We start from the raw sequence: 16,876 nt of genomic DNA on the forward strand, positions 1-16,876 counted from the left end.
TATAATATTAGATTTGAAACTATATCCATAAAATATTTTTCTTTTTACATTTTCATTATGTCATAGTCAATATAAATACTAGTACTACTTAACATAATATATACATTGGGGGTGATTGATTGAATAATTTTATAGATAATTTTAGTTTATTTTTGCACATATAGATGGTTGAGTGGTATAAACATCTAATTTTAGTGTATGGTAAATCAGTTGATTGAATCAACTTGTTGAGATGACAAGACTATTTTAAACAAATTACTTTTAACAACGTGTACAAATCAGATGATTAAATAAGTCGATTTATCCAGCTGCTTAAATCAGCAGCCAACCGATAACGATGAAGCGTTGGTATCAAAGGTGTTCAAAACACACCCGATAAAATAATATTTACTTGACTTTGTAACTGAATCTGATTTGATTCGACTTTAAAATTTATTTATAACTATGTAAAACCCAAATTAAACACAATACTCAATTTTAAACCTAATCAAACATTTAACTTAAAATTGACATATGACCCGAGTGAACTCCCATTGTACAAACACTATTTCTTACATTGTCCCACCTCCCAATTAACATGTTGCGAAATTCCCCTCCTTCAGAAAACTGATCAGTCTGATCCGGCCCGTCATTAGGCAGGCAATACAGAAAGCCTAACAAATTCATATTAGCGGCAACTATAATCGGGAATAAAATTGAAAAATTATCAATCTTTATTTCTATCGATTTTCTTCGTGCTGGAAAACCTAAGTTCCAATTCAATTTTTCAGATTTCAAATCATTAAAGACAGCTGGAATTAAGAAACAAAATTCGGGATAACTATTTTCGGTTCTTCATTAACGTTCGTGTAGAAATATTCAAAGAAGGTAAATTTTCATCTGTTACTTATTCGAAATTTTCAGCTTTTATGTTGTTTGTCTAGATTTGAAAAAAATTTGAAAAATTGCGAAACCCGTCTTTGAATTGCATGCTCTCCCCTCTTCTCTGTGTTTATAATTCAATTACCCAAACCCAGTTACCGGTACCCACCCACAACCGGACGGCCCACACCACGTCACCACCCACCCCTCGCCGGAATCTCTTGCCAGTGGCCACTCCTCGCCGGCATTGCCCTGGTGTTTCTGAGTTCGAATCCCTAAAACCTAGTTCGCAAATCCCTAAATCGAAAGCTTTGTTGTGCTGCCTGCTGCTGCCGTGAAGTCAAGGCCACAAGGCCCACTGACGGCCACCGTGAATTGTGAACACCACGAGACCAACCCACCTTCAATCAATTTCAGGTATTATTTGATTTTTGAAATCCCCAAAAGTTAGTTTTTTATTTTTTTTAGTTTTTAAGGTATCTTCAATCTTAATCTATTCTAATCATTAACCTTAATCTTAATATTAAATTCTTAATCTTAATTTTAGTTTTTATGTTCTTGAATTTTGTTACTGTTAATGTCTTGTTTATCTTGAATACTTGAATATTTCTTGATTTTTTTATTGTTATTGTCTTGTTGGTGATATTGAATTTCAAAATTTAATTTACTTTGATTTTAGTGGAACTGCTTCTGATTATGATGGTAGCTGATTTGTTGTAGTATTCAATTTTAGTCCTAGAAGACATCCTAGAGGAATATAAGTGATATATGAGTACTCGTGGTCTTTTATTAGATTGAATTACACTTGATTGGAGTTGTCTGTTGGTCATTTGATTATTCCCAAATGCTTTTAATTTTGGGCTGGGGATTTCTAGAATTTTCTTTTGTCACCCATCTATCACTAAAAGAAGAATGTACGCCTCGGTCTCGAAGCTGGCCTTTCGCCCATTGTTTCTGTTGTGCTTTTCGACATAACTGTCCTGATATTATTGCTTCCTTTTTTATTTTCATTGCTGTTTTGGTGCTTGACTACTTGTACTCTCCGTCTCTTATTTCTGTTTAAGTTTCTAGTTTTCGGAGTTGGAATATTTGAATAATGCAATCCTACATTTTTCTTACTACTTGTAACACTAACCATGAAAAAAATAGCTTAGTGCGCTGGAGGTTTGGACGATGGAAGACCTCTATTTCAAATATATATCCGACCTCATTTTTCAGTAAATTGATTTTCCGTGTTGAATATTAGTTGGGGGTTGATTGGTGGTGATGTCAGTTTTCTTGTTATTGAATTAAAAGATCAATGGTTAAAGAAAGGAGGGGAGGTGGAACAATGTCACATGATTTGCATATCGCAAATCAAAAATAGCAAAGCTCTATTTCAAAGGCAGATAACTCATTCTGCTATTCTCTTTTATGCCTCTGCTCTTGAATTAGTAAGAACTGCTCATCTTACTTCATGAGGATTTACAGTAAATGCTGATCATATTGCAGCTCTTAATCTCTTTTAGTGTCTCTTGAACTGAGATCACTTGCAAGAACTGAGATCACATTGCCATTTATTTATTTTGAAAGGCTTTGGGCTTATTTTTATTTTTTTGTAAACAGATTGGTAGTAGTTCTCAGCGTAGTGTGTTTTCTGTTTTTGTTGCCTCATGCTATGGCAGTCTTAACAGTTCAGCTGTCGAGGCTTTCGGGGAGAGTTTGATAAATAAATATTGACTTGATTAGATACAGAAACATTTATTTCATAAAATTACTAGTATGTGTATGCAAAAGGATCCACTTTATCTTAAATTCTTAACATGAACATACTGGCATAAGTCTTTAAATGTAGATTAGTGGTCCATTCTCTCAGTCTCTTTATGGTATGGCTAAGTTTGCATGGGACATATTTGAAGCTATTTGTGTTGTTTTTATATCTCATTATCGTCAAGAGCCTGCATATGTTGATATGTGCTTGTGCTGCCTAGTTGCTTTAGTACAACTGATGTGTGATTGATGTTTGTGAAGCAAACTTGTTGAAAATTCTAATAATGTAGTCATTTAGTTTATGATTTTATGTTCATTTTCTTTATAAGAGAAAGAATTAGTTGCTTATAATTATCAACATTTGCTAATGTAGGTTGAAAGTTTAACTTCTAAGGTGCTTGCTTAGTTGTTTGATTATTATTCATGGATGCCGACCGGTCTGGATCCAGGCGTGAAAGAAGTGAAGAGAGGTATCAGGCTGATTCTCCGGCTCTAGAAGGAGCTTTTGATGATTCTGAAGAGTATGAAAAGGACAAATCTCGAGAAATGAGCAAACATGGGAGTAAGGATAAGAAGAAAAGTCGAAAAGAGGATAAGGATCACAAAAGCAGGGACAGAGATCGTTTGAAGACAAAGGATGACTTTAAGGAAAGAGAGATAGAGAAGGATTTTGAGAGAGAAAAAATATCCACTAAGGAAAGGAGGAAAGAAGAGAGGGAGGAGCATGAAAAGGATAGGGCTAAAGATAAAGGTAGGGAGAAAGATCATGACAGGGATAAACATAGAGGAAAGGATTATGATAGAGATGAAAAGGATCGAGGGAGAAGAAGAGATCGTGAAAAAGAGCGAGATAATGAGACAGATAGTAAACGCAATCGAGACAAAGATAGAGGAAAAGAAAAAAACAAGGAGAAAGAGGAGAGAGACAAGGAGAAGGCAAAAGATAGAGACAGGGGTAAAGATAGAGAAAAGGAGAAGGGAAAAGAAAGAACTAGAGATAGAGAGAGAGAAAGAGATCATGAGAAGAATAAGGATAGAGATTTACAAGACCGGGAGCTAGTTAAAGATAACAGTAGAGAGAAAGAGAGGGACATAGATCATGAGAAGGAAAGATCTAGGGACAAGGAAAAAATGGGTAGACGAAATCGAGAGGATCAAGACTACAGTAGTAAGGATGGGGGAAGAGACACTAAGACTAAAAAAGAAGGTGATGATATTAGGGAGAAAGTGAACTTTGAGCACAATAACACACCTGATGGGGAAGACATAGGTCTAACTAAGAAAGGGGATTTGGTGGTGGACTCATCAGTGGACCATAATCAGTCTCAAATGGAGATTGCAGACCGCATATTAAGGTAAGTGTTGGCATATTTCTGTGGTTCAGTATTTTTTCAGCTTAGTTTAAAAACTCATGATTTTTTTTTTTTTTTGTAATTTGTGGACCTTGATAGTTTGATGGTGTAAATAAGAATGTATCTAACTTTTAGATGAGTCTAATCAGTTTCATGATTTTATTAACTTTGTAGTTTTTTGCTAGGGTGAGAGAAGAAAGACTGAAAAAGAAATCTGAAGGATTCTCTGAAATATTGTCATGGGTTTCCAAAAGTCGTAAGCTTGAGGAAAGGAAAAATGCAGAAAGGGAAAAAGCTTTGCGAAAGTCAAAAATGTTTGAGGAGCAGGTGTTTTTATTGTTTTAGTAATTTTGCCTTTTTTTGTGATTTGCTGTTTTTTCTTTATCATTATCTGATTTCCTGACAGCTCTGATCTGTGTTCATTTTTCAGGATAATCTTGATGAAGATGATGATGAAACTGACACAAAAGTCAATGAGACTGCAGGTTGTAATATATATCAGTTACATTAGAATTCTCTTTCTTTCTGTTAAAATAAGGGCTTACTCATATATGCAAATTTTGTTTTGACCATTTCTCGACAGATGCTTTGGCAGGAGTCAAGGTTCTTCATGGTGTTGACAAAGTTTTGGAAGGGGGTTCTGTTGTTTTGACGCTTAAGGATCAGGATATACTTGCCAATGGTGATCTAAATGAAGGTATGTTGAGCGTGATAGTACAATATTATTATTTTGGTGCATTAATTATCATTTTTCAATTCTGATTTGAGCCAAAGATTCATACAGTTCTTTGGTTTTGGAATATAATGGATTATAGTAAAGTGACTGATCAAATCACATTGCTTTTTATTAATGTGAAACAACCTCTTTGTTCTTACAAAGATAAGTTTGCACACATGCTTATATCCAACCTAGGTGGGAGTCTTTATTTATTATTGGGGTGATGAAATGTTGATTATTTTACATCTTTGGTGGTACCAGATGTGGATATGCTTGAAAATGTGGAAATTGGAGAGCAGAAGCGTAGGAATGAAGCTTATAAAGCGTCGAAGAAGGGTACAGGAACTTATGATGACAAGTAAGAAACCCATCGTACTCCTTAGAGAAGAACTTCTATGAATTACCCTGGAATTTGAGAACTTTCAATTGTATACTTAGTAGTATTTACGTACTCAGATTTTTGTATGATAGTGGTAGAAAAAATTGCATCACCATTTTGAAACACAAAACACACTGTACAGCCTATAGTTAAAATCCTCAGTAATTATTTAAATACAAAGCGAGAAGAATACCCATAAGGTAGGACTTGAATAGTAGAGTTGATAAGAGAAGTTCCTGGATAGGATAGTTTTTCAGTCATTGCAGGCAGGCAATAGACATTTCTCTTCTTTGTGACACCTGAAATGTCTCCCAAGAGACATCTCTTATCGACTCGATAATATTAAAACTGCTGTATTCTCTCATGTCAATATTTGAAGTTACTTGAGGCAGATGACCATGCACTTTATCTTAATTTTCCAGAACTGTTTCTCAACCTAGTTTGATTTTTTTGGTGTAAATATCTGTCATGACGTTTAACTTATTTGATTTTCTAGGTTCAACGACATGCCTGGGGAAGAAAAGAAGATGCTTCCACAATACGATGATCCCACTGAGGACGAGGTGTGTTTGTGTTTTGAAATCTACTATTTTAACTTGCAATTGCAAAATTTTCTATGAGGCAAGTTCTTTTTGGTTTTGATCTCATGATTGTTTGTTAACTTTTGTTTTTTTTGGGTCATAATTGTCTAGGGGATGGTCTTAGATGCTGCTGGCCGGTTTACCGGTGAAGCAGGGAAAAAATTGGAAGAGGTAAGACTGTAAGAGCTGATGTTTAGAAAATTTTCATGTTTTTGAGAACTAGTTCAACGTTTCTTATTGTGAACTTTTCTTTTGTGTTCTAAACTTTTATTTATTTCTCTCTTTTTTTTTTCTTTACTTATATCAGCTCCGCAGAAGGCTTCAGGGTCCATCTGTGATAAATCAAGCTGAGGACCTCAACTCATCAGTAAGAATCTCGTCAGATTATTACACTCCAGAGGAAATGCTTAAATTCAGAAAACCCAAGAAAAAGAAATCTTTGCGTAAAAAGGAGAAGCTTGACCTAGATGCTCTTGAAGCAGAGGCAAGGTCTATTGGTTTGGGTGCTTCAGATCTTGGTTCACGAAGTGATAGTAGAAGACAAGCTGCTAAAGAGGAAGAAGAAAAAATTGAGGCTGAGAGGCGAAAGAGTGCCTACCAGGCTGCCTTTACAAAAGCAGATGAGGCATCAAGAGCTTTACAAATAGAGTTGGATGTTCCCACTGCGAATGAGGAAAATGATGGTCTAGTTTTTGCAGACGATGCTGAGGATCTGCAGAAGTCACTTGAAAGAGCTAGAAAGTTGGCTTTAAAGAAGCAAAGTGAAAAACCCCTTATTGGGCCTGAGGCTGTCGCGCGACTTGCATCTTCAACTATCAACAATCAGTTGACAGATAAGCAAGATTCTGAGGATGTGTCTGATAACAAGGTTGTCTTCACTGAAATGGAAGAGTTTGTTTGGGGTCTTCAGCTGGATGAAGGTAAGTTCTTTTTCCCTTTTCTCTCCTTCAAGTACTTTTCTCTTTTGCAAAGAGACATTAGGAAGGTAGGAAAAAGGAAAGAGTGTTGAAAAGTTTCATAACATTTTAACTTCTACTTATGTTAAAGTGCTAATGTAACAATCCAAATGAAACCGATCTGAATACATACATATAAACACTTGCTACCTGGAACGACATTTTATTTGGAACGGGAAACGGGAACGGGAACAGTAACATGAAACACAACATAGATTGACTCGGGAACGATAGGGTACAAGATACATTATTTATAAAAAATATATTTGAACAACAAATTAAATTAAAACAATTTTTTTGCTTTAAGAAAATGTTTAAGTGGAAATTTATTCATTTTCTAGGTTTCATTTCGTTTTTTCCTCCTTTTTTCTTTAACTTGTAAATGAAGGTGAAAAATACCTTTTAAAAAGGTCTTCTATACCGAGACGTCACCTTGAGCGATTTGGGTCGCTTTTCATGGTGATTGGGGATTGACGTTCTCGGATCGCGAAACTTGGCTATGTTACATATTCCATGTAACTGCATAGAAATATAAGATTCGACCAGATATTATTATTTAGAGAAACAAATGCATAATAACATCTATAGAAGTACATCTATACTAATCTTGGATTGTGTTCTATGATAGAGGAACATCATTTTAGCAGTGAAAAGATAAAACGTCAAACTTATCGAATGATTTTATTACATCTTGAGAACCTAAAAGACCTATGACAAATCATAGTCCAACTGAAAAGGTTTAATAAAACATAGTATGTCCCAGTAGGTAAAAGCATAATCCAGTGAAAGGAATATACATAAGAGAGCTAATCATTAGGCATCCTCCTTCTTATAACGTTGCTTGTCCTATTCAGATCACCATAAGCAAATTATGCATACCCTCATGTTGGTTATTATTTGGACCTTAGCTATAGGAACAAAATAATTATTAACCCTTTTGGGTATCTCAAATTCTTCTTTAACCCTATTGGTTATCCCAACAACTCTATTATCTTAGGTGTAACATTTAATAATTAACATTTTGTTTGAGGTGTTCTTGTCCTTATGTGAACCTAATCATATATCATCCACTTTTTAACAACATAGCCAATTCTCATGAAGAATTTCATCATACATAAGTAACTTTAAAAGTATATGCATAGACAATATCTAAGCCTTTACGTCCCTTAAAAGCACAACACAAAATCGATTTAATATCCTCTCACAAATTAACTTAATATCCTTTCACAAATTGACATCCTTACACAAATTGCATCCAAAAATCACATGTAAGAATATGCACAAAAAGATTGACACACCGTAATTCACATCACACTAGCTCAAGTATCATCACGCGTCATACCCACTTGAACTCTTCAATCACTTAAAAACAAAATCAGACCAGAAGGAAAATCTTCAATCTGGCAGTTTAGGTGCATCAAACAACAAAACCGACTTTATCTTTGTGTTAGGAAGGTACCAATTACTTTAAGGTATCAAGTTTCATGATTTTTAGAGACTTCTAATTATTTTTAAGTTACTAAAGCAATGATACAACGCTTGATGTAATGAATCTAGAGTTACAGTTAAAAGTCATCAACCCAGTATCCCGCATAAGTCCGGGTCCAGGGGTAGGAGAATAGCGGAGAGATCAATATATCCCCAAAAGATAGGTTTGTAAAGAGAAGGGTGAATGACACGCAACACGCTTGAGAAGACACTTGCACCTTACAAGACATATTAAAACTATAATTGAGTAATGATAGCAAAAGTAAATCAGAGGCACAAAAAGTAAATAAGTAATTGAATATACTGTGGAAGGAAGGAAACTAGAAAAAAGCTAACAAAGTTCTAAAAACATGGATACAACGCCTCCAACTACTTCTTTCTTTGATCAGGTCCTCAGAGTAGTGCAACTCCCGCAAGTCAATTTTTTTTTGCTCCTACGACGCGCTTACTCTCCACCATAAGGCTTTCCGCCATTCTCATGGGGGCGTCCACAATCTTCCTCTTTACATGTCAAAATCACCTGAACCTGTTTTCACGCACTTTTGCCGATAAAAGGGCAACCTCTAACCTCTCTCTTAACTCTTGGTTCTTAATTCTATCCATCATTGTGTGTCCACAGATCCACCTCAACATTCTCATCAACGCAATATCTATCTTATATTCAAAGGATTTCTTTATAGGCCCACATTCACAACAGTTCATGCTTAAAGGCAACTCGATAGAATTTACCTTTTGCTTTCGTGGGGCATGACTCATTTAGCATCCCCACTAAGAAAAAGTTTATGTCCCACATACCATAGACACATGCCTGTTCAAGACCATAAATCTTCAACAACAAATTCAATTTGAAATGCGTACAATGCTATTAATCACAATAACAAGTTAACTTTTTTTGTTGTGATTCAATATTTAAATTTCATCCTTATATTTTTCATCAAAATCAATCAAAGAATCGGAGATTAATATATTATTTTTTTCCACATGCTTATGAAATCTCAAACTAAATTTCTGGATCAAAACAATAATCCAACACCCATATCATCTTTCAGCATTTTCCATCAAAACAACAAGAATCATTATAATTTACCAATTGAACACCGTCAATCATATTAAAATTCAGATTTTATTAATCTCTATAAACAAAAGTTTTCATGTGTAAAAGCTAATTCAATTGATTGGTCAAAGCATATGCAAACAACAAAATTCTTTACTTTAGATTTGTCCCAAAATCACACAAACGAAACCCCTACCAAATTCCCTAACACACAACACGTTTTCCCAAAACAACACTTTAATTGGAAATAGATTAATCCAAAATAATATAAACAATTGCATAGAAAAAGAAATCGAAGATTCAATGTACATACAACAAAGAAAATCGGATGAACAAGACCTGAAACCAAGAGCACACAAAGCAACCCTTCTCTTCTCTTAGGCCAAAACCTGCAAGCAAAATGCCACTAAAATATTTTTATTTTCTTGCCTCTTTGATTTCAAATCACATATTATGTCATTAAGGGAGAATTTTGTTGATTTATTCTTCCTTAATTTCATAGGTTACATTATTTTAAAATTCCACCCCCCCTTCTTTTGTTGAACGACCATCAAGGTGAAAGATGGTCAACATTATTCATTTATTTTTTGTTTAACAATCAAATCTTCGATAGGAAAACAAAAAGAAAACCGATAATACAGCAACACAAATTTCTTCTTGATAAAACTTATTCTTTGGAAAACAAACTTTTGTTCATAAAAAAACTTTTCTAAAATCATATAAACATATTATGTTTTCATATCAAAAATAATTAACATAATATAATTTTTAAACGAAAATTCGAAGCAAGAATCAATGGGGTATAACAACTAATAAATAGCCCTTGGCGAAGCTAAGCTTTGTTTTTTATTTTCAAAAATTTGTGGTTCTAACGTTAATTGTAGCTCTGTGCACAAAAACCAATTTTGTTCTAGACTACTATTTAGTTGATCCTTAAGCAAGACACAACTAAGCATTGTTTTTGATTCTACAATTGTGTAATCCTTGCTTTGTGCAGTATTCCTGTGATTTGACAATCGTTCATAAAATACATGTAACAAATATCTGTTTGCTAGCTAAGTGTATCATAGCTCTTTATGTAAAATAAGTCACCATTCACCGTGCAAATCTATAAGCTTACCTGCTAGGCTGCTATGTTAGCCAACCGTTCATCTTCACCTTAGTAGTTATGTCTGTTGTATTATGACTGGGGAACAATATGGTGTGGACATCTTTGCACTTTTTTAAGATCTTAGCTGGTTGTGTTTGTGCTACAGGGGGGCAATGTTATGTCTGTTCTAAAACCATCAATATTGGGTTGGATTGGGGTAGGATCAGAAGCAACCTTTTGTTTTTCACAAGTTGTGTGCATTTGACCCTTGAAACACTTACCCTACCTAAGTGGAAGCTACTAATGACATCGGGCTAATGGAATGTTGTAACTTAACTAACATATAATAGGTAGAATATATAGTACTTAAATTATCATCATCGTTATCGTACCCCGTGTTTCCCGCTCATAGAAATTATGCTCGGGCTCTGGGAAGGGATTGAAGATGACAACTCATAATGTGGACAAAGAGCTCCTCGTCTCGTGACAGACACCCAGATATTGAGATTCCTACAATGAGAGAGAGTACGTGAGGTTTGAGTGACCCACAAGCCTGCATCTAACAACACAAGCTGGACCATTAGCATTAAAAATAATGAAAATAGATAAATATATAAATAAGTATATGAGTGATCATCAAAAAAGGCACAAAATAAGAACAAAAACAGCTAAGAAAAGTATCAGTAGTCTAATACATGAATTAGCTCCTCTGACTACCCTTATCCTAGCTAGGTCTTTAGAGAGGTGTAATTCATATAAGTTTCTTTTGATTCCCCCTTACGTTCTCTTAGGTCATCCTCAACTTCTCTTACCCTCTACTATGATACTTTCGATCTTTCTCACACGAGCGTCCATTGTTTTTCTCTACACATACCCAAATCATTTCAATCTATTTTCGCGCAACTTTGTCGAAAGAGGGGCAACTCCTAACTTTTCTCTAAACTTTTGATTCCTAATTCTATCTATCATTGTAACGAATAAAATTTAATTTTGCTCAATTTTCATAGGGTATCATATTCTAATAGATTTGGTGTTAAATTTTGGGCGTGGTCATACTTGAGATTGTTTGATTTGGTTTGGGTTCTGGATCATTTAGTGTCATTTAGGGTCATCATATTCAGATAGGCTGTTCTATTTTAGATGCATTGTGTTATCCTAACTTGTAAAAATTAGTTTAAGTGAAATAAATTTAGTTCAATAAAAATAAGTTAATGAGAAAATGAGTGGAGCTCAGCAAAAAATGTCAACATTCAACCAAAATTATTTGAAAGTATGTACTCCCTCCATGTCGGCACAAATGTCCCCTTCCACTCCAGCAAAAATATTAAGAAAATGTAAGTTAAATGATAAAAATTGAAGTTGGGAATTTTTGTGGGGCTCACAAAAAATAGTTTTCTAAATAGGAAAAAACTGACCCAATAAGGCAACAGGTTGCTTGTGATGAGATGGAGGGAGTACAAAACTGATTTAAAATCCCAAGGCTGTGCCCGAGAGTCATAGTTATCCTATAATCCCTAGTTTCTTCCCCTTCCCGTTTTATAATATGTAGAATCCTTATCATATTTACATGTTAAAACAATGTTTCATATCTGCTAGAACAATCTATTATTTGCTATGCTGGCAAGTTGCTATGTTTACAAAGATTTTCTGGTTTTAATAATGTTTAAGTCTCAACTTAATGAATACTCATTATGTGGTCATGACTCGTGAATCATGTTGTCCCAAGTCTTGGTTATGTCTGATTGTTCACTTGCTGATCCACCTATGCAGATGTTCAAAGGCCAAATCAAGAAGATGTGTTTATGGAGGAAGACGAAGCACCAAAAGTATCTGAGGAGATAAAGGATGAGACTGGTGGTTGGACAGAGGTTGTGGATTCTGGTAAAGAAGAACAGACCCAGAGTGAAAATAAAGAGGATGTTGTTCCCGATGAAACACTTCATGAAATTCCTGTTGGGAAAGGTTTGTCTGGTGCACTTAAGTTGCTTAAAGATCGAGGCACACTTAAAGAAACTATTGAATGGGGTGGAAGAAATATGGACAAGAAAAAGAGTAAGCTGGTTGGCATCATTGATGATGGACCTAAAGAGATACATATGGACAAAAAAAAGGGTAAGCTCGTTGATGAAGCCCCTAAGGAGATACATTTGGAGAGGTTGGATGAATTTGGAAGAATTGTAAGTAATTTCTCTTCCTTCATTAGTACTTTGGTACTATATATGTGGCAATATGTATGTATGATGTTTTGAATCGGACCTTTTGAATATTTGTTTTCAACTTTTTGTGCAAATCAAGAAATTAGCTGTGTATGAGACTATGAGTGGAATTTATAGTGCACGGCACCTTTGAGAATTTGTCTTTATATCTTCAGTTGTTATTGGTGTGCATTTAGCAATTTCCTGTTTTTGTTTTAGTGTGTACGCCTCTATTAAAAGGTACTCCTAAAATTTGTGTTCAGTCCCTATTATTTAATTTTCCTTTTCTTACAGATGACTCCAAAACAAGCTTTTCGGTTGCTTTCTCACAAGTTTCATGGAAAAGGACCTGGTAAAATGAAACAGGAAAAGCGAATGAAACAATACCATGATGAACTGAAAATGAAGCAAATGACATCTTCACAGTCAGCAGAAAGAATGAGAGAGGCACAAGCTCAATTAAAAACTCCGTATCTTGTTTTAAGTGGGCATGTTAAACCTGGGTAAGAAACTAAAATATTATATCGATTTTTCTGTAAATCAAGGTCTCTTGTGGTACTGACTTTGTATTTTGATGCCTTCAGGCAAACGAGTGATCCTAGGAGTGGCTTTGCAACTGTGGAGAAAGAAGTACCTGGAAGCTTGACACCTATGCTTGGTGATAAGAAGGTTTTCCCCCATTTTGTAAAAATATATTCAATTTTACGTAATTAATGCATCAGATCTCCGTCATTTAATGAAAAGTCAAGTGCATTGACGCTTGTGACTGTGAGGCTGTGACCATTGAGTATCTAGTCAATCTACTCAGTATCCTGTTTCCCTTCCATTATATATAAGCTCAATTGGATAGTTAGAATTTGGCGTCTTGTTGGCTTGTTGCCTTTACCCATTGCGATGGATATTGTACATATGCGAGTGACTTCATGACATGTCTGGGTCATAATTTTGTTTAGGCTTCACACACAAATTGTGTTCAGGTGTTGCTACAATTCATTTGCAAGTTCTTTTATCAATTAAAATACTTGCATCCTCTTTCACCTTAAATTGAAGAGGATGCAAGTATTTTAATTGAAGTCCTCAGTGTCCTAAAAAATTCGGGTGTTATATTTTGCTTTCACTTTAACATATAGTGCCTTATACTTCTTTTTGAAGTGTTAACGCACAAACAAGATGAAGTTATTGGTACTCTCTCTATCCCTAAGAGATTGCCACAATTTTTATTTTCAACTGTCTTTTTTATTTTGCAATTTTTATTTTAGGTAATGTTCCCACCACTTTCTTTAATTCTTATCAACATATCTTTCATTTTCTTTCACCTTTAATCGTACCATAAAATTTAATGAAATATAACTTTTTCTTAACAATTGTGCCATTACATATTGCAATATCTTGGGGACTGAGGGAATAACATGGATTCTACCTCATTGTGTTTTCTGCATATATATACTGTTCATCTTTGTCTTTGTGCGTGTTAATTCTAAGTTGAATTGCACTTTTCCAGGTTGAACATTTCTTGGGAATCAAGCGGAAAGCTGAGGCTGGATCCTCAGGCATACCAAAGAAACCGAAAACCTGATACGATGTCCAATGATTGAAGAACTGGATTTTCCACTTGGGAATTTTTTCAAATCTGGAAAGCCCCTTTTACCTGCACTGTGAGGTGAGAGATTTTGCTCATGTACTGAATATTGTATAGAAGTAAAAGTCGCTGCTGGATGATCGACTTTTGACCTAAGTTTTGAACTGTTTTGTGTTAATTGGTTCGATAATACTATATTTTTAATTTATTCTGTTTCAGTAGGTAATATAGAGCAAAGCATGTGGAAGTGGTAGTAAGCTTAAATTCTCCATTCAGATCCTTTGTCTTGATGCACAAATTTCATCAGATATTACTTATTAGCATCCTATGATTGCAAATTCTTTTGTCATTCCAATTTTGTGTTTGTCTTTTATTATTATTATTATTATTATTATTGTTATTATTATTATTGTTATAATTATATCTTTTTACCTTTTGTTTATAAGATTTTGTAATGCTTCTCATTGTGATCTACTCATATGCTGCCTTTTCTACGATACGACGATATTTACATCTTTACATTTCATATACTGTTCAACTGGTGTCTTTTTATGTGCTTTGTGCGTCAAAATTTGGCTGCGACCCAGTGAACCGCTGATTTTGGGTTGAATCGGGTCAAAATTTGACAAGTTTATTTAAATACGTTATACGGCATGCTTCACTTTTTATAACTTTACTCGAATCTACAAATTTGAGATTTGGTGAACCAAATTATAGGCAGTTCATGTTTTTGCACGTAATGGGTATATTTGTACTTTTGAATTTTACTCCATCTATTTTTTAAAAGTTTGCTCTATTTTCTTGAAGTACATTTTTAATGAATTGTTTATAATGAAAATGAAAATGAAATAAAATTACATTAAAAAACTCTCTGAACAAGAGAAGAAAAAAGGAAATGTTATACTTCCTCCGTTTCATTGCTACATTTGCATGGGCACGAGAATTAAGATAAGTGATTGACCTATATTGTAGCTAATTGTTTACTTTATAGAGTATAATATTTTATTATTGTTAATTGAAAAAGAAAAAGGAAAAATAGGTTATTAGGTTACTTTATAGAGTATAGTATAGTATTTTATTATAGAGTATAGAGTAGGATAAAAATAGAAGTAGGTAGAACTTTAAATGATTGTTTTATTACTAAAAACGGAAATGTAGCAAGTAATATGAAATTGCCAAAAATAAAAAATGTAGCGGGTATTATGAAACGGAGGAAGTAATACCTGTAACATTCTAGTAATCTCAAGTAATTCAGTTTTTCATAGTATCTAGGGCTATTGGCTACTTCAAATAGCCTAGTATTTCCTATTAATATTAATAAGCCTACTTAGTTTTAGATGCATGCATTTGATTATTCATTATTATATATATATATATATATATATATATATATATATATATATATATATATATATATATATATATATATATATATATATATATATATATATATATATATATATATATATATATATATATATATATATATATATATATATATATATAGAGGATAGGAGTAGTCAACAAAACTATCTATTAATTTAGCAATGTCATGCGAGCTTTGCTTAAGTTAAAAATAGATGATCCTCTTATGCGTTTCATCTACTCCATATTTATTTTAATTTTATATGCTTCTTAGGATTTTTTTTAAAGATTTTTTTAAGGATATTTCTCAAGTTGAAGGATTCTTTTGCCACATTTTCGTTTATGGGTATAGATTGCCGTATTTCTTCTTTTTACAGATCTTGATCATAATTTTCTATGAGCGGGATACACTGAATACGATGATAATGAGGATCATTTTTGTAATTCATAATGATAGAGGTTTTCTTTTAATAAATCACCTTTTTAATAAAGATGGGATGAACTTTCCTTTTTTTGAATTATAAGGTGGATTGAGGAAAGAAAAAACTAATTATAATTTTATCTCGTGATCTTATATGGAAAGAATGATATTTCAATTGAGATAAATAAAATAGACTATACGAAAGATTTGTTTAATAAAAAATACGTAAAATTACATCCTTCCTTATTCTCTCATTTCTTACCTTACCCTCTTCATAATTTATCCAAACATACTTGATTATTGGCTATTACTATTCCAAGTAAAAACAGCTTCCCAAGTTAATTTGATTGAAATAATCATCATAAGCATGTGAATTGTGAAGTTGTTTGATTATAATTAGCAATGGTGAATGGACCACAATTTGGTAGTGTGGTTAGCACTTGCTGCCCTAATCTAACATTTGTGGGGTGGACCAACCACCAAACCAAAGCCTGCTCAGTGCACAGTTAGCCTGCTCAGTTCCACTTAATTTTTTTTATGGTAATAGACTTTATCACTTTTTTTTATTTCACCTACGTTTTTTTAACATCAACCATAAAATTTAACTTTTATGTTTATTCTTTGGATAACAAAACTATTCTATATATTTATAAAAATAGTTATTGTCATCAACTAAGTATTTCCGCACAATATTAAAGTTTGGAGGAAAAAATAGCAGGCATATCATACTCATGAGCATTGCAAGTTGCACAAGTGGGGTATGGGCACCCAGAAATAGGGGATCTCAAATAATAAATGATGCTGTTCAGATACGTTTCTAAGCAACACTAATTTTTAAGTGATTTATTTGTAAATATTTTATATATTTAAAGTAATTTTAGAACATAATATTATAATATATTTTGGATTGAATTATCTTTCTTTAAATAAAAAATTATTTATCTTTTGATATAATGAATTAAAGCCCTCATTTTAAAAAATATTGCATAAATAACTAACATCTTCAAAATCTTTGCTCATCGTTGTCAATGAGAGTGCAAAGAGAAATGTCGATAACCAACCCCAAATAAAGAGTCTTATAAAGAGAT

General features: G+C 33.5%; 1 protein-coding gene across 5 annotated transcripts; it reads left to right on the forward strand.

The window, feature by feature from the left end:
* The first annotated feature begins 550 nt into the window (after positions 1 to 550).
* LOC130814302 (SART-1 family protein DOT2) lies at positions 551 to 14,351 on the forward strand. 5 transcript variants are annotated; one of them, XR_009042359.1, is made up of 15 exons: positions 551 to 867; positions 1,017 to 1,278; positions 2,984 to 3,965; positions 4,148 to 4,289; positions 4,393 to 4,447; positions 4,546 to 4,659; positions 4,942 to 5,038; positions 5,556 to 5,622; positions 5,752 to 5,811; positions 5,948 to 6,560; positions 11,999 to 12,405; positions 12,718 to 12,926; positions 13,008 to 13,092; positions 13,925 to 14,083; positions 14,225 to 14,351. XR_009042359.1 is itself a non-coding variant. In XM_057680413.1 (14 exons), the coding sequence occupies exons 3-14, from the start codon at positions 3,034 to 3,036 to the stop codon at positions 13,997 to 13,999; spliced, it is 2,856 nt and encodes a 951-aa protein (XP_057536396.1). In that variant the 5' UTR covers positions 551 to 867; positions 1,017 to 1,278; positions 2,984 to 3,033; the 3' UTR covers positions 14,000 to 14,351. The 5 variants fall into 5 exon arrangements, 2 of the variants coding, with proteins under 2 accessions (XP_057536396.1, XP_057536397.1); XR_009042358.1 differs by having other exon boundaries at positions 568 to 867; positions 14,222 to 14,351; XR_009042360.1 differs by lacking the exon at positions 1,017 to 1,278 and having other exon boundaries at positions 14,222 to 14,351.
* Positions 14,352 to 16,876: the final 2,525 nt, after the last annotated feature.

Source organism: Amaranthus tricolor, chromosome 5, assembly GCF_026212465.1.
Source record: "Amaranthus tricolor cultivar Red isolate AtriRed21 chromosome 5, ASM2621246v1, whole genome shotgun sequence".
Classification (NCBI taxonomy): Eukaryota; Viridiplantae; Streptophyta; class Magnoliopsida; order Caryophyllales; family Amaranthaceae; genus Amaranthus; species Amaranthus tricolor.

What these genes read in the sequence shown, in the direction of transcription:
- LOC130814302 (XM_057680413.1), top strand. Translation starts at nt 3,034, where the DNA reads ATGGATGCCGACCGGTCTGGATCCAGGCGTGAAAGAAGTGAAGAGAGG. An exon ending in GGGTCTTCAGCTGGATGAAG is followed by an intron (nt 6,561 to 11,998) that starts GTAAGTTCTTTT and finishes CCACCTATGCAG; the next exon opens with ATGTTCAAAGGCCAAATCAA. An exon ending in CTATGCTTGGTGATAAGAAG is followed by an intron (nt 13,093 to 13,924) that starts GTTTTCCCCCAT and finishes GCACTTTTCCAG; the next exon opens with GTTGAACATTTCTTGGGAAT.